The sequence below is a fragment of the Coenobita brevimanus genome, chromosome 14 (assembly GCF_032717465.1).
Source record: "Coenobita brevimanus isolate Jiangsu-jjx chromosome 14, ASM3271746v2, whole genome shotgun sequence".
Taxonomy (NCBI): domain Eukaryota; kingdom Metazoa; phylum Arthropoda; class Malacostraca; order Decapoda; family Coenobitidae; genus Coenobita; species Coenobita brevimanus.
Window position 1 is genome coordinate 56,171,615 of NC_136967.1, and position 25,286 is coordinate 56,196,900.

Below are 25,286 nucleotides of genomic sequence, written 5' to 3' on the forward strand. Positions count from 1 at the left end.
TTACATGGTGCTGGGATGTGGGTGTAGAAGCTGCGGGTATGGAGAAAAGAAGGCTATTCTAGGAATGAAAAAGTGGTGATAACAAAGAGGAATACTTGGTACCAAACACAGGGCTAGAAGAAAGGTATACAGGTCAAAATCTGAGTCTCATAGACTTTTACTGGATAACCTAAATAACTTTGAAGGGAAGAACATGATATTTAAGGCAGCAAATCAGATGAACAGGGAGAACAGGGATATCATAGGTGAGCACTGTGTGAAGAATGATGAAGGAAAGGTAGTGCTGAACAGTAAACACATTAAGGTTGCCTGGAGACATCATTATAACCGGCTGCTGAATGAGGAGCTTGACTGGAACAGGGAAGGCTTGGAGTCAGAGAATCCAGTGTTTAGCCCTTGGCCTTTGATTGATGCAGCTACTGTGAGCAAGGCAACAGGCAGATGTAGTTGAGGAAGGAGGCAGGTGTGTCTGGGTTGACTGCTGAAATGCTAAAGGCCCTGGGAGATGCAGAAGTGGGGTTAGTTACTGATTTGGCACATACAATTATATATGAGTGTGTTGTCCCAGATGACTGACATAAGAGTGTAAATGTGTACATGGGGAAGGGTGATGCCCTGGAAATTGGAAATTACAGAGGCATCAAATTTTTAGACCAGATAATGAAGGTAATGGAGAAAGTTCTAGAAGGTATGATTAGAGAAAGAGCAAATACTAATGAGATGCAGATTAGGTTTCTGCCAGGCAAAGGGACCACTGATGCCACATTCACTGTTCGACAGCTTCAAGAAAAATGTACACACAAACCTTGATTTAAGGGACCTTCATTTAAGGGATTTCGGATTTAAGGGACTCCATATGCTACCTGAAAAAACGGACAAGAATGTTCAAAAATTATATGTAATGTCTAGGTTATACACATTAATATGTTTCTTTATACAGTATATACCCGTAAAATAATATTCATAACCATACAAATAAGATAAGTGAAACAATCATTGCATTTCATAGTAAGACTGTCTATATTTGTGGTAAAACAATGGACATTTTCAAGTAAAGGACATTTCCAAGTAAGGGACAAGTTGATTCCCCATTTAGTCCCTTAAATCAAGGTTTGAGTGTATAGGAAAGAAAAGGGTCTGTACTTTGTTTTTGTTAATTTGGAGAAGGCATTTGACAGAGTCTACAGAGGTGGTAAAGTGGGCAATGAAAAAGCTTGGGATTGAGTTGTGGCTGGTTAGGGTGGTTATGGCTACGTACGTGGGTCCTCACACCCAGGTGAGAGTGACTGGAGATTTATGTGATGATTTTCAGTGAATGTTGGTGTGTATCAGGGGTCAGTCTTCAGCTCCTTATTGTTTATCAGAGTGCCTGATGCCCTCTCATGTGACTTTAAAAACAGACTCCCATGGCAGATGCTGTATGTCAATGATTTGGTGCTGATTGCAGAGAATGAAAGGGAGGCAGAGGAAAGATTCAGGAAGTGGAGAGATGGCATGGGGCACAAGGGCTTGAGAGTAAATGCTGATAAAACAAAACTGATTGTATCTAGGGCTGGTGGTGCTACTGTCAAAGAAAAAGGAGAGTGGCTATGTGCGATTTGCCACAAGGACGTGGGAAGTAACTCCATCTTGTCCATTATGAAGAGATGTAGTGGTACAGAGGCAGACTGTGAGATAATGCTAATTTCGTGTGTGCAGGGAGAGCCTGCAGAGACTGTCAGGCATGAAAGGACTGATCTTGCTGATGAGTCTCTTGAGTGTGTGGAGGAGTTTTGTTACTTGGGAAACTTGATGTTATGTGTTGGAGGTGGGGCTGGAGCTGACGCTGTGGCCTGAGTGAGGAGTGGTTCGAAGAAGTTCAAGGAGCTGTTGCCTCAGCTGACAGTGAGAGGGTTCTCCCTCCATGCTGAGGGATCTTTGTATGTGGCATGTGTTAGGGGTGCAATACTTTATGGTAAAGAGACCTGGGCAGTAAAGGATGGGAATATTCGTAGGCTCCGATGTACAGAAATGACAATGATTAGGCGGATGTATTCTGCCTACTTGAATGAGAGGCCCAGAGGGACTAGGTTTACAATGGAGGGGTTGAGAGGAAAGACGGGATTGGAGTGTATTGTAGGGTTGGGCTGAGTAATTGGCAGGTAATCGGTAATCGGCCTAATTGACCACTTTGCTGATTAATCGGTAATTGGCCATTTGACCGATTAATCAAGACCAATTAGTTGTAAGACGCTTATTTCTGTCTTTTATATTAACCTACATAACGTATTAATGTCAATAAGACAGTACGGTGACGTTACCAAAACTCTGTTACCCTCTCCAAAACACTTATTTCAAGGAAGTTCCTGTACAAATGTACATGTTAGTTGCCACACATTAGCTATAGTAGTTTTATGTGTGAGTAAATGGAGAGTGTGTCGTCCTGTCTCGGCTACCTCCCTTTCCTTGGGGGAAGCAGCCTAGGTATATAGATAGATAGATAGTTTTATGTGCTCCTTCTGTTTATTTTTACCACTTCCCATATCAAGAAACAGACAGATAACAAAAATAGAAGAACCAATTTTTTTCATCTTGTTATAGTGCTTCATAAAGATCGATACATTTTCTGCACATTTTTTTCTTTTTGTTATAGTTCTTCATAAAGATCGATACATTTTCTGAGCACTACTGTTTCTAGTAGCACCTAGGATCACCACAAGGACAAGAAGAATGGCAAATTCTAACAAATTACAACCAGGATGCACAGAATGAGATGTTGAGACAAAGCTAAACTAGACTACAGAAAAGTGGTAAATGACAAAAACTACAGTATTTGCTCTCCATACGGGAGAGGGCAGTTGGGCAATAAACAAGGTCGAAAATAACATAAGGATGATGTCTTTAACTTTGTGCTACCAATAATTTCATGAAGATTAATCACATTTTAAATTTCTTAATAATCAGCCAATTAATCGGTATTGGCTGATTATTGACTACTGATTAATCGGTAACCGGTAATCGGCAAAATTAATCATCGGCCCAACCCTAGTGTATTGGTGCTGTAACGAGGAGGGATAGACTGAGAAGGTTTGAGTATGTAAAAAGGATGGGGGATGACAACTGGGTGCAGAAAATGAGAAGTGTGAATGTTGGGGGTAGGGTTGCAAGAGGCAGACTGTAAAAGACTTAAGACGAGGTCACAGAGTATGACTCAAGGAGATGGGACTGAATAGGGAAGCTGCCAGAGAACGAGCAGCATGGACAGCTGCCATTGGATGACCAAGGCCGACACATCAAAGCACATTGCAGTCTTTTATAAATGAAAGTAAATGAATGAAACTGCTTTGTTTTCACAAATTTCTGTTCAAGCACTCATGCTCTTCTGTTCATTCTTAAGTGCTTACTATAGAATCTGTCCTTCTTGGGACATACTTAGTTCTATTGGTACAGTAATTAGTTTATTATCATAAGATTATTGATAAAACATCACTTGACCAATGGACACCCCCTGCATAACCACACTTCCCTAGGAGGTTCCAGGGCTTGTCAAACTGCCAATGAACCTAAATATTTCAGTGCAATGGTTGCTGTGTTATGATGGGTGATTAGAATGGAAGTTTTGGTATGGGTCATATGAATAATGTACATTAATTGGCACACTAGTGCCAGAGGAAAATTGAAAATGATGCTGCATGAAACATATGTGTCTTGACAAAAAGTTGTGCAAAAGTAATTCATAATGTGTGCATGTATGCTTATGCATGTATGTGTGTGTTATTCTCAATTCTGAGGGTTATTATTTTTTTTACTGTGGGATACTGTTATGTAAAAGTCAGCTTTAACTATCTCCTCCAAAGTGCATTCACTTTTTCTCCCCCAGAATAAACACAGGTTTGTTACGTAAAATCATTTTTTTTTTTTTACTACATAATGCAATAAAATATACAGCACAGTATTTTAGTTATATAAGTACAGTATTTTACACAGTTACACCACAGGAAGTAAAGTAAATTATGTTAAAAACTCCTGTTTATGTCAGAGTGCCACTGACCGTCCATGTGCTTGTGAAACCCTGACGGCCATGACTGTGCCTGTGTCGAGGACAAGTGTGTTATGAGTGGCACAACGACTGATGAGCCACTCCCACCAGCACCTTCGAGTCACTGTCACCTGACCTTGACCCTTGTCAAACACACAGTCCTGGTGGGAAAAGATTACTATGTTATATGTTGGGTAATTAACTCTCCCTCTGTTTCCCTATAGCCGGACACCATAATCCTGTAAGGGGTGGCTGTTTGTCTTTGAGTTAGTTGTTGTACAGGGAGGGATACTAACCCCCTGCCAACCCACTTGCTGACACATAGGGAACACATATGGATTGATTATATAGTTACCACCTAATGTTGTAAATGGTTTCCCGGCCCACAGGAAACCACTTGGCTTGTCACTCAATGTAAAGCCACTCGAAAAGGAAAGAAGAGTAATAAAATGTGGCAGGAAAGATGGGCAAAATAGGCAGAAACAGGCACACGCAGAAAGAGGACGATGAAGGAAAAAGTAGGCAGCACTACATCAAGTGATTGGATGATGGTTGCCACCACCTACCACCAAAAAGTAATTCTACAAAAGCACCCCTGTAAAAAAATAAAGGTGAGCGAAGTGAGCGCAAGAATTATCGTGGAATAAGTTTATTGAGTGTGGTAGAGATGGTATATGAAAGAATTATCATACAGAAAGTAGGAGAGATATCAGAAGTCATAGTGAGTGATGAACAAGGTGGCTTTGGGAGTGGCAAAGGATGTGTGGATCAAATATTTGCAGTGAGACAGATAGTGAAGAAGGCTTGTGAGAAGGACTATATGGTGTTTATGGCATTCATGGATCTGGAAAAAGTATGACAAAGTAGACAGAAAAGGACTGTGGAAGGTTTTGCACATGTACGGTGTAGATGGCAAGTTGCTAGGTGCCGTCAAGAGTTTTTTATGACAGTAGTGAAGCATGCGTAAGGGTTAATGGGCATTCAAGTGAATGGTTCACAATCGGTGTGGGTATGCATCAAGGTTGTGTGATGTCCCCATGGTATTCAATATATACATATATATGGATGGGCTGATGAGAGAAGTAAAAACACCAGTAATGATGAGGGGGATGGCGTTGGTAATGAAAGGCAATGGACAGAATATCTCAAATTTGTTGTATGCTGATGATGCAGTACTACTGTACTTGCAAATACCAGACAAGAACTTGGTAGACTATTGTAGAGTCTTGCTGATGTCTGTGAGCATCGTGCCTTGAGAGTAAATGTAGAAAAGAGTAAAGTGATGGTTATTGAGAGAGAAGGTGATTCCCAGTGCGATGTTACAGTGAATGAAGAGAGACTGGAATTGGTGAGAGTTCAAACACCTTGGTACAGTGATAGAAAAATGTGCAAAAGAAATGGAAAGTAGTGTGACACAAGGAAGGAGAGTACCTGGTGCAATGAAGGCCTTGAACAGCCATGGAGACACGACACATCCCTGTTCCAACCCAACATTCAAATAGAAAAATTCACTCAGTTCACTATCCACACGAACTGCAGCTTTAGCACCCTCATACATACTCGTCACGGCATTCAACAACTTCCCCTTAGTCCAAAGATTGTAAATATTTTCCACATTCCTCGTCTATCCACCCTGTCATATGCTTCTATCTACGAAGGCCACATACAACTAAATACAATCTCTTCCCCTTCTCTAGAAACTTTTCCACTAAAGATCTAACGATGAATATCTGATCTACACAACCTCTTCTTCCTAAAACCTTCCTGTTCTTCAACTAACTACTCTCTCATTTCCCTAACTGTCAATAAGTATCATACCACATACTTTTCCTATTACACTAAGAAGACAAATGCCCTATGATTACCACACACCTCCTTTTCCCCTTTTCTTTTGTAGAGGGGAATAATTATACCTGACTTCCAATCCTCTGGGAGTCTGCCTTCCTCAGCCAATCTGCCCATCTTCCATATTCATTCTACTACTATCTCTCCCCAATGCTTCAGCATTTCACTACACACCCCATCAATTCCTGGGGTTTTCCCCATTTTGACTTTCTTCATTGCTTTCACTATTTCCATCCTACTGATTTTTTCCTCTCTTCTCACCTCCCTTCTTCTCACAGCCATTCCCCAGCCACTTATACTTACATTAATTTCATTCTCTATGTTTAACAGTACCTTAAAATGATCTCTCCATCTGCTCACTTTTTCTCCCTTCTCCACTAGCAATCTACCATTTTTATCTTTTGCTCCCGACTAACTTCTTTATCATACTGTCCAACTCTCTTTACCTCTTTCCAGGACATTTTCTTACATTCCCACCACTTTACACTCAGATTCCTTCCAAATTCCTCAACCACTCCCTTCTTACTAATCTTTCACCTCTCTCTTCCTCTCTACATATAACTCTCTCTTCTATCCTCTCAACTTCCTCCACGCCCCTGCTTCCCATCCACTAACTGTGCGCTATCTCCTTTTGTGCCACAGCTTGTCTCACCTCTTCATTCCACCATGCTGTTCCTTGCACCCTCTTTCATCTTCTCTTCATCCCACACATCACCACACATGCTGACATGTGAGGGAGAAGTGGGATTAGGCCATGGAATATAGCCTCAGGAATAAGGGACTGAGTACGGTGGCTGCAAGCGATTGAGTGCGTGAAGAGCCGCCATTACCAGTAGGTGACCGAGGCTGACACATGCAAGCCTGTCGGAGCCTTTATAAACAAACAAATTATACTTGTATTAAACCCATCCAACTTGTTACTATTATTCTTCTTTCCATGTTAGGTGGCTCTACTCTGAGTGAGAAGCCTAATGGTTCCCTGTAACCCAGAAAACCATATATAATATTGGGTGGTAACCATATAACCATATACAGACATACCCCGGTTTAATGATCTAATTGGTTAGGTAAAACTCCATTGTTAGGCGGGGTATTGTATAGTGGGGTACTTTTAACATGTATTTCAATGTGAATCGTTTACCATCCTTGGGTTTCCCCCCCGAACCAAGACCAAAACTCACCCAGATGAGCCCAGAAACAGGTTTAAAGGCAATCTAAATATCCTAACAGCTGTCAAGGAAGGTACCCTAAGCCTAACACCTGTAAATAACTCACTAAAACCAACAAATCATATCTGAATATCATCAAATATAAGTCTGGAAAAAATCAAGCTTAGTAAACTGTACCCCAAAATGACAATGTTCACTCCACCTGTGGCTAAAAACACTTTATGCAACGTCTAAAAACAGTTCATAAATCAACCTAAACACACAATTTTAGTCTAAAATATAATCAAAATTGGTAAGAAAAATAAAAACCCATCATTAAACCAGGGTTTGGCCACCGTTAGGCGAAGTATGGTGCAATTTCTACCCCCATCATTAAGCCGGAGTATCGTATATTGAGGTATTACAGTAATGGGGTGATAAGGAGCCTACTATAGTGCCCCTGTTAACTGGCTGGAGACGTGAATGTGGAGTCCACACAGGAACCAAACCTCCATACTCTCCCCTGAGCCTCACTGTGGCAAAGCACTGTCTGCCAAAATGGAACACTGGTTCACTACATGGGATGGCATTGTAGGGGAAGTTGCATGCCTGCAGTTGATGGGTCTGTTCAGCCAGCCAGATAGGGGTTGCTAACACCACCACCACCACCACCATTGTCATTAGTGTGGTTACAGCATTATATCATCATCCACTCACTGTACGTAGTGCAGCTTACTCCCTCCTTTACCTTTACCGTTCTTTTCCTGTGTCTGCCTTCCTCTCTGATTATTTCTACCATCCTTCCTGCCACTTTTTACTACTCTTCTTTCCACTTTTGATGGCTCTACCTTGAGTGACAAGCCTAATGGTTTCCTGTAACCCAGGGAACCATTCAAAATGCTGGCTGGTAATATATAACCAAATTACTGTTTGCTATGGAGCCTACTATGGTGCCCCTGTTTACTGAGTGGAAAAATACAAATGCGGCATTCACCTGGGACCCAAGCATCCACACTCTTCCTCATGCCTCACTGAGGCAAGGTGCTGTCCACCACAAGCGAACATCAGTTCACTGCACAGGACGGCCCAGCAGTGATGGTTGTTTGCCTGCAGTTAATGAGTCTGCTCAGCCAGGCAGACTGGGATTACTCCACTACAAGGCTATTGTACTACTACCACCAGTATTAAACACCACAATTTCATTACATAAATATGGTTACTCTCTTGTACCTGTATTAAACAACACCATGATATCATTGATATGGTTAAGCATGCTGGTATCCATGAGGAAAAAGGAAACACGAAATATCCCAAGCGCCTTCAAGTATTCACATCTTCAGGGAGAGTTCTCTCCTGAAGATGTGAATACAAAAAAAGAACTCGGGATATTTTGTGTTTCCTTTTTCCTTGTGGATATCAACATATCCATGAACCATGCTTTATGAAATGATATACTGTAGCTGCATAATGGTTAAATATAACAAAATTCTTCCTTACCTCCCAGTCATCAAGAAATGTTAGTCCAAGGATAAGGCAGCCAACCAGATATGCTGTTTTGTGAAGGATGTGATCATCTGTTAAATGAAAATATAAATCACCATCAACATCTAATCCTGTGTTGCCCCATGAGGAGCGCAGGAGGGCTAAGCAAGATGGTCCTGACATTTAAGATGAGAGTGACCAGCCTCACTTATCCCTGAATAACAATACATGAGCGATAAACCCCAACCACCCCTTGGATATAAACCTGCACTGGCTCAATTCGATTGGAGTGCCTTAATTACCCACTAAACTAAATAAATAATGTTGTAAAAAAGAAATAAATAAAGTAATAATGAAAAATGTTGTTTATATGAATTACAAGATGGAGAAAATTACTGATACAGTACTGATGTGTATGTATTGTGGTATACATTAAAATGGAGCACAAAGAATACAATAGTTTTTAAAATATTGAAAAATGGGTTTGTACACAGTTAAAAACTTACCGTACTTTCACCCTCAGAGAGCTGGAAGAAACTGGATTCACAGGATATATACAGTACTATAGATTTGCCTGCAACCACCACAAAGTACCATGGGGTCAAAGGACACACCTTGGTCTAACAGCTGACTGAAATGATATGTGAACAAGACACCTACTGAGTGCACACCTCTGCCATGACAGCACCATCTACCTCTTTCATTTTTTTTTTTCAACTTTGACCTTTAATTATAATTAATCCTTTTAATCATCTGTTCCTCTGATGGTCATCAATCATTACTTCAAATTTGGTGCACATTCAAGTAATAATTTTGCCAAAATTCTGCTCACACACACACACACACACACACACACACACACACACACACACACAGAATCCTTGTCAGACATAACAGATTCAACTACTGGGCAAAGAAAGCCAGATCTGAGACCATTCAGTGCTTTTCACCTCAGAGAATACACTCTACTGTAGCTATAAGGAACCCATCATATCCCTTCATAAGGGAGAAGCAGAAGGAGAGGAGAGGGAGTTCCTGCAGGAGGTATGGGTTTGATGGGGGTAGGAGGTGCATTCAAGAACTTCAGTCGCAGTCCCCCCTCATTGCAGTTTAAGGTTTAAATGTTCAGTCTTGTTTAGTGTTTTATTTGGGCTAACATTCTGTCCTTGCAGACTGCTGAAGGATTCCCCAGATCCAAGGGTTGTATGCAATGACCTTGTTATGGCAGGGATCACAAGTTCAGTGCCTCTCACAACCCTTACAATAGTTTGGGATATTTTAATCCAAAAAAGCATGAATTTATCTAGTTCACTTTAAGGAATCAGGCTCCTTCTCCATGCTGAAATGGGAGTTCCTTTTAGGAGTCTATTTTCTTATTAGAGTTGTGTCAATCTGAAATTCTATTACTGTATTCTGTTAAGATATAACTTAACTTTTATGATTCTTGCCCCAACCAACTGCTCATTTTTTTCACAGAACAATTACACAACATTAGTATTATACACAGGAATGGTTTCTCAATTGGCTGGAGTAACCAACAACTGGAAATCAAGTTGGGGATCATTTTCCCAATGAAACAGAAGATATCCTCTCCAAGGGCCTCTGGAATGCCACCTCCCTTCACTTCCTGGAACTTAAGGAGTGCACAAGGAGGAACTACCTCCTTTGCTAATAATTTCTGTCCTCCCTCAATGTCATGTCCAAACCTTGCCACATTTTACCAATTCTCATGATAAGCTTAACACGTACCATGCTGGGCAAAAAAATAAACTGATACCGGTACCCCTCTATGCTGGCTGATTTTGGATGTTTTTTTTCTGGCTAAATGGGCTTAATACATCAATATAGGATCTCTGGCACTAATAAAAGTAATCACCAAAGCCAGAAAGGTGGTTGAATCGAGTCACATTGGTGCCAATCTACCTCTGAAATCTTAGAGGCTACTAAGAGAGCAGAGCATCTATGAGCTTGTGAACCAATTTTGGATAATTTTTGTGGGTAAATGGGCTTAATACATCAATATAAGATCCTTGGCACAAATAAAAGTAATCATCAAAGCCAGAAAGTTGGTTGAAATAGAGTCAGGTTGGTGCCACTCGACCACTGAAATCTTCAAGGTTACTGACAGTGCAGATTGGCTGTAAGCCCGTGAAGACTCACTCACCCCCTGTGCTCCTAAATCAGTGTTGTAGGCGTAGCAGAGAAATGTCTGAAGTTAGCAAGATATGTTATTACCTTCCATTTTACTTACGTTGCTTGCAATGATGTCTCAATGCTGCAGGATGTAGATCTACATCACCGGTGTTTTTGAAGGGGATGGAGATATAAGTCGCTAGCATGGTACAGGATAAGAAAGTTTATTATGTCTATGTTAGACAAATATGACAAACCCAGGCACCTACTTCTTCTAGCAATCAGAATTTTATCCATGAGGAGGATACTTCCTCTTCCACCTTGCTACCCAAACCTTGATGATGACCCTAACCCCGCCTGCATTTCCCCTGATTCTTTAGAGTCCAGGATCTTTTTCTTACTAATTCTGTCACCAATCATTAGTCTAGGTGCCAATTTTCATCTCTAGGCTTAAAACAGAGATTCTGAACTTTCTAGGGTTTCCCCCTCTTAGAGCTCTTCTTCTTTTGGCTCATCAGTAGAGTGCCTCATCCCTAATGGACCTTACCATTCTCAATCAGAGGTTGCTCTTTCTGCTACTCTATATAAGCACATCTCTAATAGCAAGACTGCAAAAATTTCATTAGGTTTGTTGGCCTTCCAGTTAAATTAACGAGTCTTGGCTGAAGTTCCTGACATTACTGACATGCAGGTCTTTCAAAGACAATTTGTTTTAAGGAAGGAATGGGCCCCGGAGACTGACTGACTGGATATACCTGTACATGATTAACATTGCAAGCACAGCTGACAAAGATGGTTCCTTCTCATCTGCCTCTATTTCAGTTCCTGTCCGTGATGGAGGGATCTCATTTGAGCCTTGAGTCTCCTTCTCTCTTCCAACTTTGACTGGTACTGTTGAACCATAAACTAAACAAGCTCTGTAAGACTGTCACATCAACACTAAATTCTCATTTCACCAGAAGTTACTGGTGACAACTTTCAGCACCTGTGGATTAAACTCAAGTATTCTTTAGTGGTAGGTGGTGGCGACCATCATCCACTCACTTGATGTAGTGCTGCCTACTTCTTCCTTAGTCTTTATCATTCTTTTTCTGTGCCTGCCCTCCTCTCTTCTTATTTCTCCCATCTTTCCTGTCACTTCTTATTGCTTTTCTTTCCTTTACAGGTGGCTTTACGCTGAGTGACAAGCCAAATGGTTTCCTGTAAGCCAAGAAATCATTTACAACACTGGGTGGTAACCATATAACCAAACCATACGTGCTCCCTACGTGTCAACAAGAGGGTTGGTGGAGGGCTAGTGCCCCTCTCTGAAAAACAAGTAACTCAAACGGCCACCCCTTACGGGATTATGGCGTCTGGCAATAGATAGATAGACAGATTCTTTTGCAATAATTTTTTCACTACAAGCTGGCTTTCCTAAGCAAATCACTGTAAGACCATAATCACCTACAAACAAAGCTACACTGTGTTGCACTTCATGAATTTAGCCTTGAGAAAACACTGAAAGTGGTACAGCAACATTGCAGCCTCATGGGTCAACTGTGATGGTTGTCATTTTGTGATCTTACGTGACTGGGTGACAGGCTATCAGCATTGAGGACAGGCTGAGAATACTGCATCACACAACAACTTTGCAAAACACTATTTTACTTCAGTGAAGAGGCTCCAATAATGAAATTAGAGCATGGGGAGGCGGGGTGGAGACTGACTGAAATGTGAGGAGTAACAAATGAATGTGGAGGTGGATGAAGAAGTTGGTGAGTGGGGTGTGCCTGCAGAAGTGGATGAGAATAGTAGTGCTTTGGGGGACAACTGCGCAGCAAGAGGGCTGGTGATAGCCAATTCCCTCTTTAGACACAAGACGATCCACAGGTATATACAGTAAGTGATGAGAGGGGTGGGTGGTGAACTGAATGAACAGAAGGCAATTATTGATTATGTGTGTGTGTGGATGATGGAATAAGAAGGTGTGTAATGGATGCAAGACCATACAAAGGTTGGGGGAGTGGATTTCTCTCCAGCACTTGGTGGTGGTAAAAGTCAAGGTTCAAATGAAATGGTGGAATAGATGAAGGGAGGGACAGGAGGAAGTAGTTCACACAAAAAGGGTAGAAAGGCTGCAAGAGCATGGAGAAAATGCAGAATATAAGAGAGAAGTGAAGGAGCGACTGGGTAAATACGATTTGAAGCACATGGGGGACGTGGAAGGTGTGTGCAAGATATTCACAGAAGAAATCTGTGCAGCATATGAGGTGATGTGTGGGGTGAGGAGAAGACAAAAGGGGTTGCAAAGAACAGCATGGTGGAATGAAGAGGTGAGAAAAGCTGTGACACAAAAGAAGAAAGCATAGAGTTAGTGGCTGAGAAACAGGGGCATGGAGGAAGTTAAGAGATGGAAGAGACAGTCTTATGTAGAGAGGAAGAGAGATGAAAAGATTCATAAGAGAGTGTAAGAAGAAAGTGGAGTAATTTGGAAGGAATTTGAGTGTAAAGTGGAGGGAATGTAAGAAAATGTTCTGAAAAGAGGTAAAGAGAGTTAGACAGAGTGATGAAGTTAGTCGGGGAGTGAAAGATAAAAAAAATGGTAGATTGCTAGTGGAGAAGGGAGAAAAAGTGAGCCAAGGGAGAGAACACTTCAAGGAATTGTCGAACACAGAGAATGAAAGTAATGCAAGTATAAGTGGCTGGGGAATGGCTGAGAGAAGGAGGGATGTGAGAAGAGAGGAAGAAATCAGTAGGATGGACATTGAAGAAGCAATGAAGAAAATCAAAATGGGGAAAGCCCCAGAAATGATGGAGTGTGTGGTGAAATGCTGAAGCACTGGGGAGAGATAGTAGAATGGATGTGGAAAATGTCCAAATTGGCCTGGGAGGAAGGTCGAGTAATGGAGGATTGGAAGTCAGGTATAATTATTCCCTTGTGCAAAGGAAAAGGGGTAAAAGAAGTGTAGTGTAATCACAGGGGTAATTGTCTTCTTAGTGTAACAAGAAAAGTATATGGTTGGATACTTAGTGACAGTGTTAGGGAAATAACAAAGGAATTAGTTGGAGAACAGGGATGTTTTAGGAAGGGAAGAGGTTGTGTAGATCAGATTTTCATTCTTAGGTTTTTAGTGGAAAACCTTCTAGAGAAGGGAAAGAGGTTGTATGCGGCCTTCATGGATTCGGAGAAAGCATATGACAGGATGGATAGACATGGAATGTGGAAAGTATTAAGAATTTATGGAGTAAAAGGAAAGCTGCTGAATGCCATGAAAGGTATATATGAGGGTGTTATGGCTGCAGTGCATGTTGACAGTGAACTGAGTGAATTTTTCTATTTGAAGGTTGGATTGAAATAGGGATGTGTCATGTCTCCATGACTGTACAATTTGCATGTGGAATGGGTTATAAAACAGATACAAGGTATGGCAGTGGATGTTGGAGTGGCCCCAATGATAGAGGGCAGAATTTGGAAATTCCCTTTAATGTTGTTTGCAGATGATACTGTGTTGTTAACCCCTACACCGCGGGCATGTTTACCGATGTTTTGCGTGTGCCGCGGGGTTATTCGGGCTCCGACAGACTCTCAAAAAATATTTGCCAAAAATCAGTTATTTGTCCTAGAATATTAAAATTAAATATGCTTATGGCACATACCTTCAGCTTTCTCCTGGAATGTTTGTTGAGCCTTCGTCAGTTACCGTAGGACTTGTGGAGACCTCTGAAGTTGGGTAACGAAGTCTCCACTTTACAGTTCCCGACAACCCGTAATATGATTACCACAGCCAGATATTAACACTATAAATACTACTCTGTGATTTTCAAGTAGTTTGGGATCCATACTCCAAAAATAAACCCACTGTGAAAGCAATGAAAATTATGAGCGCGTCTGACCGCCGCACTTCCGCTAGTTCGCTCTTGGTACTCTGTCATTTATTATTCATAAAACCCCTCACACTTTTATTTCTATAACTACATAACACTTATATATATCTACAGTCTTTATCCATAAGTTTCCTTCAGTAGTATTTTTATTGCCACTGTAGGGATTCAATTTCTTTCAGTAAAATACATAGCATTCACTTTCTCGTCCTGTATACTGGCATTGAGAGTGAATGTCACTTTCATCTTCACTCTCATAACTCATAGTATTCAGACATGCTATAGTGAAACTTTCACTTTCATTAATCCTAGGGTATATACTCGTATTCTTATAATACTACTCATTTACATTTCTATTTACGTTCTCTATTTTATTTACGTTATTTACATTTCTATTTTATTTACAGTGTGTTATGCACTGTCACTTGAAGTAACTTATAAAACTATTTTCCACTGTTCACGTATATTTATATTCATTACTTTCACTTGCTGTTTACACATTATTTACACATTATTTACAATTCCACTTGCACTGTTTTACTCAATAGAAAGATCGTAGTCACTCTTTTATCAATTATCAGCCCTTTACCTCTTTCCACACGAGGTTTAGTAGGGGGTAAAGGTCACAGGGCCCTTGCATGGGGGTGAAAAAAGGCCCTGAAGTCAGCAAGAGGATGAGCCGTACCTCCTCTTCAGAATCTGAGAGAGAACTGATAGGAGAGTCGGCCCGGGTTGAGGCCTACTTGAGGGTTATTCAGCACTACCAACGTAGCTCTTGAAACAGCTATGTATTTCGCTGAAATGATTGGCAGGAAATCTAGACAATACATTATAAATTAGGTAGTTCCAGGTGAATGTAAATATCACTTAGGCTTCTCCCTTCCCTCCTTATATGTATATTTATTACGAAAATAGATTATATGGCATATTTCAAGGGGAAAAAAACAGCGAAAATTAGCGAACGAGTGCACGTGAGGTGTTGTCAGGTGATAATTAGCCAATTCCAGGTGTATGGCACTCTCACTTACCTTATTTCTTTCTTGTATATATTATTTGGTATAAGAATAGGGCATAGGGCTTATTTCAATGGATGAAATCAGTGAAAAATTCCAGGGAAGATTTACTTAGCGTAGCAAGGCCGGGCAGGCGAGAGGATAGTGTAATGGAGGGGGGGTAGGGAGGGGAGTCAAGAACGGGGAGAAATGGCTAAATTGTCAACAATGGATGGGAGTACAGATGAGATTAGGAGTGCTGACTAGTGTTGGACATTGGCAGTACTGATAGATGATACAAGCCCCCACTTGGAAGCCCGGGTGAATTCAAAATAACACAGAATCACAAAAGCGACGCCCCGCAGTATGATCCCTTGCTCCCAAGCGTCACGAAAGTGACGCCCCGCGGTTAAGGGGTTAAGCAAAGATGAAGGGGGGCTGGAAGGCTTGGTGAATGAATTTGGGAGTGTGTGTAAGAAATGGAATCTAAAGGCGAATGCAGAGAAGAGTAAAGCTATGGTCTTCGAGGGAAATGAAGTCATTGAATATACAGTAAGGTTGGATGAGAAGGAAATGCAAAATGTGAGTGTGTTTAAGTACTTGGGTAGTGCGATGAGTATGGATGGAAGTTCAGAGGGTGAAGTGCTTGACAGGGTACAATAAGGAAGAAAGGATGTTGGTTCTTTGAAAGCTGTGATAAGAAACAGAAAAATGAGCACAGAAGTAAAAAAGTCGCTGCATGACAGTATTGTGAAACCAACTCTAATGAATGAAAGTGAAGCTTGGACCTTGTTGGAGGGATACAAGTCAAGAGTGAGAGAAGAGGAAATGAGTTATTTCAGAGGACCATGTGGGGTCACACGGAGAGACAGACTGACAAATGAGGAAGTGATGGGGCATTGTGGTGTGGATGTGGATGTGAGAGAAAGTGTTAGAAAAAATACACTGAGGTAGTTTGGTCATATGGAGAGGATACAGAGCGAGAGACTGACGAGGAGAGCGTATGTGAGTGAGGTGGAGGGAGGGAGGGAGACGCCTAGGATGAGATGGAGGGATGGTGTAGAGAGGTACATCAGAGAGTGGGATGTGAGCTGGGAGCAGGGCAGTGAAATGGCAGGGGACATGGCGACATGAGGCGATTTGTCTGTGGCCACCCCTTATGGGATTAAGGTGTCTGGCAATAGACGTGTTCCCTAAGTGTCAAGAAGTGGGTTGGAGGAGGGTTATTGTACTTTCCCATAAAAAAAAAAATAATAATAATAACTCAAAGACAAATGGCCACCCCTTATGGGATTACGGCATCTGGCTATGGATAGATAGACAGATGGTTTTAAAGTGGGGTGAGAAGAGGGGTAAAGACTGAGTGAAATGTGGGGAGTAACAAATAAATGACACGAAGAATCAGTTATTCACTCATGCAGTCATTTGGTGTGGCAACTACACTGTCCTGATGTACCTTACTGTATTCATTAAATGAGAAGATTGTTCAGCAGGCTCGAAGAGTTCGTTATAGCCAAAATTCAGTATAAAGAAGTTCATTATGGCGATGGTTTCTTGTATGACTTAAAAACTACGGTACTTTATAATGAGTTAAAGGCAACTTTTGGTGAAGGTGCTAATTCCTCTGGAACTTAATGAAATAACATACTGTTACTAAAAGTGATACTTTAAATAAGAGCGAACTGTAGTTTATTACAAGGAAATAAGACAAAGAATCATACCTGGACTGTAATAAGATGCCCCCACACCAACTGCTATGATACCTGAAAGAACACAAAGAGAGAAGTAGTATATATATATATATATATAAATATATATATATAGATAGATAGATAGATAGATAGATAGATATAGATATATAAATCTTACTATATATCAAGGAGTGGCTAGTTAGATTTGTTACAGCTATGTATGTGGGTGTTTGCACCCAGGTGAAAGTGAATGGAGATTTGAGTGATGAGCTTTCCGTGAATGCTAGAATGAATCAGGGGTCAGTCTTGAGCCCCTTAATGTGTATGCATACATGTATATGCAGTACCCTCGTGTCCAAGATGGTAATATTGTTGCCTAAGAGTACCATCTAGGACGAAAAACATCTTGGACCAACACAGGACCTTATGGAAAAAATTAATATTGTCACAAAAACAAAAAGTGCCCCTAAAAACATCAACCTTGACCTATTTTGGGACCAAAACAAATTCCCTCACCTTGAAAGTGTGTGTTTCTGAGCCTGTCATCTCCAGCTTAGTAACTCAATTATCTCTAGCTTAGTAGGCAGAGGTAGATGGCGGCGCTTCAAGGGGTTGGCAGATGGTTTCCTAGGCATGGTTACGTAAGAAGAGACAATAACCTAGAAGCAAACACTGAATGCAACATGTGGTAAGTATGTCTATGACGCTCTGGTGAGGGAGACAAGGGGAAGCCCTGCCTGCTCATCACGTGACCAGATGCCAATATTTTATTGGACAACATCGCAATCACGTCACTCCCCTGGGCGCAGGAACTGTGTTGGACCAAGTGAGACCATCATAGCTGTATTCTCCTTGGATATGGGCTGTTATGAACCGTTGGTTCCGTATTGGACGTAAACAACCATAATACAGCAATATATTGGATTATTATTCATGGGCACCATAATGGACGCGGAACATCTTGGACAAACCTGTCTTGGACGTGAGGGTGCTGTATATACAGTAATACCTCGATATATGATACCCCTAAATGCGATACCCTGGCTTAACTATGGGGGTAGAAACACCACCATACCCTGGCTAAAGATGGCCAAACCCTGGTTTAACGATGGGTTTTGATTTTTTTTTTTTTTTTTTTTTACTGATTTTGATGATATTTTAGTCTAAAATTGTGTGTTTAGGTTGATTTATAAACTGTTTTTAGACTTAGATTAATGTGTTTTAGCCATAGGTGGGGTGAACATTGTCATTTTGGGGTACAGTTTACTAAGCTTGATTTTTTCCACACCTATGTCTGATGATTTTCAGATTATATTTGTTGCTTTTAGTGAGTTATTTACAGGTGTTAGGCTTAGGTTAGCTTCCTTGACAGCTGTTAGGCCATTTAGATTGCCTTTAAACTTGTTTTTGGGCTCATTTGGATGGGTTTTGGGCTTGGTTTGGGGAGAGACCCAAGGCTGGTAAATGTTCCACATTACATGTAAAAAGTACTCTGATTTATGGTACACCGCCTAACAATGGGGTTTTACCTAACCAAATATATTGCTAAACCAGGGTATGCCTGTATATACAGTATATACTGTACAGAGAGAGAGAAAGAGAGAGAGAGAGAGAGAGTAAATAGATTTACATATATTTTTCTACATGAATGGTAGTTACTCCTAGAGTACCTCGCCTACTAGGACATTCTGAACACCATCTGCACATCCTAATGCTCACTTTCAGTGGAACATAATCAGATACTAGCTAGAGTAAGTTGTAACACTGTATTTGTGTTTCAGTCTAATACGGTAACTGCACTTGGCCATTGACTATGACACATAAAATCATCCAGCATTAAGAAGTGAGAAAAAAGAAAAAAATTACAGTGAAGGCATTTAGACTAGTGATAGTTTGAATTCAGAATGGTTACTGTGCTATTAAAACAATAAAATTTCCATAATGACTACAGGAAAGGGGAGTATGTGCCTATGGTCACAGAAAAATTAGCTTAAAAAAAAAAAACTTGGTAAATAAATAAAAAAGGATGAATATATGGTACCTGATGTGAGGATACATACGAATGAACATAAGGGTAGGAGGAAGCATGAAAGTCAGAGCCACTGAATTTTTTGAGTTAAAGTATGAATAAATAATGCATGGTGGGCCTGGGAGGTGATGTGCAGATTTGTTGTTGCTCCATTATAACTGCCCATGACCTGTAAATTTATAGTGTTCTGAAGGCATGAAGACTACAGCAAAAACCACCATGAGCCAAGAAGAAGACGTGAGGCACAAAATGAGGAGAAAATTGGAGGAGGAGGAATGAAAAGGGCCGTCGGAGGCAAATACAGCGACAACGTAAACAAAGAAAACTGTGCTGACTGTAATGTAGTGGTATCAAGCAAGGATAAAGCAGTCTCCTGTGAGGTATGTGAATTATGGTTCCACAGTAAATGTGAAAACATGTCAGATGAGGTGGCAATATAATTACATGATGGAATTGGTTGAACAGACTGTCTGGTATTGTAACTTCTGCAAGAGAGGTTGCATGAAACTGCACAGATTGATGAAAAAAACTGAGGCAAAAAATAATGATATATCAAACAGACAGATGGAGATGGAGGGGAAAATGGATGATTTGGCCAAATCAATGACCGAAGGACAGAGCAAAGCCAAGGTTATGGATGCTAGGCTGGGGATGGTGGAGGCCCAATCAGTTGATATTAGTGAGAAGACAGATATGACCTACAGTGTAAAAATTTAAAAAGCAGGCTCAGTAATACAGAGGCAAACACTACTGAATTAGATCACGTGATGTCTCGTGGAATTAGCAAACAATGGCAACACAGGACACCATTGAGCAAGAATTGGAACAGCTGAAGCTAAGAACGAATGAAAATGACAATAAACTTGAAGAAGTCAGGAAAAAAACAAGAAGAAAAAATGAGAGAACTGAGAGATGAAGAAGCCTGAAAGTACAACACTGTCATCTACAGAGTACCAGAAAGTACGGAGAAAGAAAGACTGAAAAAACATGAGGAGGATTAGAGGTTTGTTGTGAAATTAGTGCAAGATGCCTTGGAAGAAGAAATGCAATGGAACAGTGTAAGGAAAACTGTTAGGCTTGGTAAGTTGTATGAAAATGCTGAGAAGCCTAGACCCTTGCTGGTAGGCTTTGATACAACTGCAAATATGAAATTTTGAAGGAAATGATGAAGTTAAAAGACAAAGAGGAATACAAGGACACGATACTCCAACATGATCTAACATGAACACAAAAGGAGAATATGAAAGGTTTAGTCCCCGAGGCTAAAAGGAGGGAAATAGAAGATATGTCGAGAAACTACATCTTTTGAATCAGAGGTCCACCAGAATGAATGGTGGAAAAGAAAATAAGAAAGCAAATCTAAATAAAAGCGTATGGTACATAACCCAGTGGTTAGTTGTGTAAGTAGTTTGTCTGGTAAATGGAATGGAAAAGCTTTATGTTGTTGGTATACAAATGCAGACACTTTAACAAACAAAATGACAGCGTTAACAATGGGAGCAAATCAAGCAGTGATTACCCCAGACATAATAATGATAAATGAAGATAAGCCAAAAAATGCAAGGTATAATGTGACAGAGCCAGAACTGAAAATCAAAGGATATGATGTGCACTCAAATATTATGAATGATGAGGGCAGACATAATTTACACAAAGATCTGCTTAAAGGCTAGAGAAGTAAAGATGAAATAAGATTTCCAAGAATCAGTGTGGGTGGATAGGCTATTATGCTAGAAAAGGGTGATCAACTTCTCACTGGTTGTATGTATCATAGCCCCAGTGGTAACTCCATAAATATGAAAACTTGCAGAAAATGTTAAAGAAACCTATTGACCAAAGAACCACACACATTTTGATATCAGGGGATTTCAACTAGTCTAGAATCGATTAGAAATACTGGACAACATCTAGTGAGATGCCGAGCACAGAATTTTTGTCTATGGAATCACTGGAGATATACAGTATATACTGTAGTTAAATGATTCAACATGCAACCATCCCTACCAGGGGTAGAGGAAGAGACTGCCCTAAACTTTAGGATCTTGTATAGTCAAATGAGGAAGGGATGGTAGATAAACTGTCACTTACATCCCCTTGGGAAATATTGATCACAGCATACTTAAACTCATGTATAACTGTTACACTGAGAGAAATGCAACAAGGAGAAGGACATTTCTGTATGGCACAGGAAAATACGCAAAAATGAGAGCAGAAATTACCCAAAAATGGAAGGACCAGATTAGCAACTTGAAAAGAATGTAGGCAAAGTGAAGTTACCTTAAAGAGAAACTAAAAGTAGCTAAAATTCTCCATGTCCCAACCAAACTGTTCCAAGAAAATTGTTAACATACAAAGTACAATGTTCCTATGGCCCAGAAAAGAGCAGCTGTAAAAAGGAAGCATTGGTGTTGGCAGAGGGAGTTACCGTACATACAGACACGGAATCCCGAGAAATATTTCCTACAGTATATATATACACACGACAACAAAACAAGGTGAGGAAGTTAACCAGGTGACTACAAATGGACAGTGAATGTGAAATATCATAGCTAGTGAAGCGAAGGGGAACCCTAAAAAATTTTGGCGGTGTGAAAAGTAAACTGAATACTACAAAAGGAAATGCTGATCTGAGAACAGAGGTGAATGGTACGGAAAAATTTGCAAGAACTGATGAAGACAAAGTAAGAACTCCCTTCAAATTCTTTGCTAAAGTACTGGTATTTATAAGAGCGCCAGAAAGAGAATCCACACACACTCCAGCACTCAATGACATCAAGGCATTTCCAGTACTAATGATTTGTATGGAAGAAGTCATGAGACACCTACCAAAACTGGAAAACTACCAATGTTAGGGCAATCTACACGAAAGGGAAGTCAGAAGCCAGTAATTATCGACCTATAAGCTTAACTAACTAATGATATATTAGTCTGATATATTGGAAAAAGTCCGGGTAAGCAGGGGGAAGTCCGAATGACACTTTGATTGGAATTTTGCTTTTTTTGGAATTGCATGGGGTCCAATTAGTCCATTATAATAAGGTTTTACTGTAATATCTTTGCACATCCATAATGTCAAATGCAAGAAAAAAAATGCAATAAATAATGTATATTCTACTATTCTCGTGGTGATCTTCATGCAACGTGAGAAAATATTAAATCACAAACTGAACCAAACCAAAAATGGGTAAGCAGCGTGTGATGGAGCAAAAACTGTGACCAGAGATCATACAGTTTCTGCTTGTCTTGTCCTATTGCATCTTAAGCTATGTTAATACACATATCTAAAACAAAACATACATAAATAGGTCTACTCAAATGCATGACAGTCTGACTGCTTACTCTTCTGTATCACCAGTGCTGATTTTAATATAAATGCAAAACTGATTGCTTACTCTTCTGTATCACTATTGCTTGCTGATTTTAATATAAATGCAAAACAAGACATGAATAGAAGTCTGAGAACCCCCACCACCACCACTTATTTATTGCCAAGAGTGAGAGCAGTGGAAATGAGTTATTTAAGAGGAGCCTCTAGAGTCACATGGAGAGACAGGCTGACGAATAAGGATAAAAAGAAGCATTGTGGTGTGGATGTGGATGTGATAGGACGCGTTATGAGGAACACACTGAGGTGGTTTGGCCATGTGGAGAGGGTGGAGGGTGAAAGACTGACAAAGAGAGTGTATGTAAGTGAGGTGGAGGGGGAGGCTGAGGATGAGATGGAGGGATGGGGTGGAGAGGTATATGAGAGAGGGGGGTGTGGGTTGGGAGCAGGGCAGTGAAATGGTGGGGGACAGGGTGACGTGGAGGCGATTTATTTGTGGCCACCCCAAACGGGATTGAGGCATCTGGCAATAGATAGATAGAAATATTGTATGCTAAAACGCACTTGGAACAGATCCTCATAGAAGAGGATTATGTAAAGAGTAATGAGCATACCAGTAGTAATTTCAGTGACTTAGCTGAGTGCAATTCTAAAAATTTACTCTTTATTAAATGACAATTTCACAGGCTAATCAATGGCAATCCCACAGAGCGTAACAACTTGTAAAGTTCCTGTTAGTGACCTTTTCAGACATGAGAGGCTGCTCCCCTAAATTCAGTCCCAACATCCGTAAATAAATTACTTAACTTCTCTTGCTTACACTGGTAAGTACTCCAAGACAGACTAGCGTTAATATCTTTAACATGACCTGTCACCAAAATACTACTAGGCCTACTTGATAACGTCAGTATCCTGACGTAGTTACACATCGATTAATGGCAACAAACAGTTGACTCACCGACAAATACACTCCATGACTTAATTCCTGGGGTCACGGAGAGATGCAAAACCTGAGGGCTTGAAAATGCAATGTTCATCTTGCCTTCATGCTTTAACCTTGGTGGAGGGTAAGGGTGTGGGCTCACGCTTCAACCTGATACAGCGCGCCCACAGCTTTGTTTACTTGCATCAGCTGATAAGACGTAACAGATGACGCAAGTTTACCATCCAGCGCATCGTACCGTTCTTACTTTTCAGTTTCCATTCAAATAAATTTTAAGGTTTCCGAATTCATCTACATGGACATTTAAGTAATGCCTTACTTTACGAAATCCCTAAAGCAGCTTTAACCAAGACCATATTTTTAGTTTTTTTTTTTTTTCTTCCGATACCAGTGTTTATTGAAATAATGGAATCCTCCTCCTGAAGACACAGAACGTTACATCTATATCTGTATGTCCAGGAGCGATTAGGTGTACCCATGAACGATGCAACAGATTGGAGGTGGGCGGTAGCTTGAAGAAAAGTCATCGGGGTGAAGAGTTAACTGCGAGGTCATCTCACAGCGGATGTGATGAGATGCTACGCTGCAGATGGGAAGAGAAGTGCTTGTGCTTGTGTTATTTGGAGTGAGGCTGTTCAGAAAGGATGCGATGCTACAGTATGGTCGCGTACGATGTCGCTTGCATAGCTTTCCAGTTCGCCGCCTCCGCGATTTTTCTTTTCATAGCTCTCGCCACGCATTCGCAGTTTCAAAGATAGTCCTGCAGTCTTCAGCATTTTGTAAATTCTTCTAACGGCCCGCAAATCAGAGTGGCCAACCACTCGGTTGTATGTAGACAACATTTTATCCGATGGCAGGAACACATGCGTACATGCAAATTGTACAAATGACATTACGTGATATGCACAAGTACCACTCGCACCCCCTGCCATCGGTGGGTCAACTGCGTCATGGCAGGGATACACATCCTAGCCCTAGCTAGGCACACTGCCACAGGCTCCGGCACAAACTCACCAGCCGCCGAGTCGAATAGCACAAGGTCTCCCTCCAGACCCCGCCACAACGCATAAACGTGTAAGGACGAACGCTACCAGTCCAGCCCAGGCATGGTTTGTATCATCATTGCAAAACAGAAGTATACCCATACCTGGCTGAAGAACAAATGAATATAAGTCAGCACTAGTAATGCACCGCCATTTTTTGCAGAATCCGCATTTATATAACAGATTGTTTATACCACAAAGTTGAAGCGATGCAACATCACGTAAGCGTGGATGGTACTCCCTGAGAATTATAATATCGGAAAATATTTTACTTACAATGATAAAGAAAAAAAATCAACACAACTACTACCACCCATGAGCTCTAGGTGAAAACTGGCATGTAGCCTACAGTTCGCGTCAGAGCGATTAGGGAAGCTAAAGTGCTCCCAGCTATTTAAACTCATTTTTGGCCTTCGCAATCCATTTGTGGCATTTTCAAATTTCAACCATAAGTAAATTAAAAGAAATTGATGTTTTCGTTGGCATATGCCAAATTTGATAATTACTTAGAAAATTTCAAAATTGGCTTTGCGAGTTTTGGACTAAACTTCTAAAAATATCGACAATGATAGTTTCCATAATTTCAGCATAAATCGTGTTTGAAATAAATGAAAATTGTGTGAAAATAGCTTTGACATATTATCAAGTATTTGGTGAATCACGCTATACTTCGATTTAGCCGTAAACAAGAAAATGATGATAGACGATCTTCATTATCGTACTTCATTTATTTTCGGGAAAATGGAAGCATAATAATGCTCATCAAATACATA

The 25,286-nt window shown here is 40.6% G+C and overlaps 1 protein-coding gene across 1 annotated transcript in view; it reads right to left on the bottom strand.

The window, feature by feature from the left end:
• The window catches only part of LOC145417512 (cytochrome b-245 chaperone 1-like), a 38,736-nt gene extending 15,091 nt beyond the window's left edge, over positions 1-23,645 (bottom strand). Inside the window, exons 1-4 of the mRNA XM_080286220.1 lie at positions 23,486-23,645; positions 17,204-17,245; positions 8,509-8,585; positions 4,031-4,179 (exon numbers count right to left, since the gene is read on the bottom strand). Of these exons, the coding sequence (XP_080142346.1) occupies positions 4,031-4,179; positions 8,509-8,585; positions 17,204-17,245; positions 23,486-23,564 (347 nt within the window). The 5' untranslated portion in view covers positions 23,565-23,645. The remainder of the gene's footprint in view (positions 1-4,030; positions 4,180-8,508; positions 8,586-17,203; positions 17,246-23,485) is intronic.
• Positions 23,646-25,286: the final 1,641 nt, after the last annotated feature.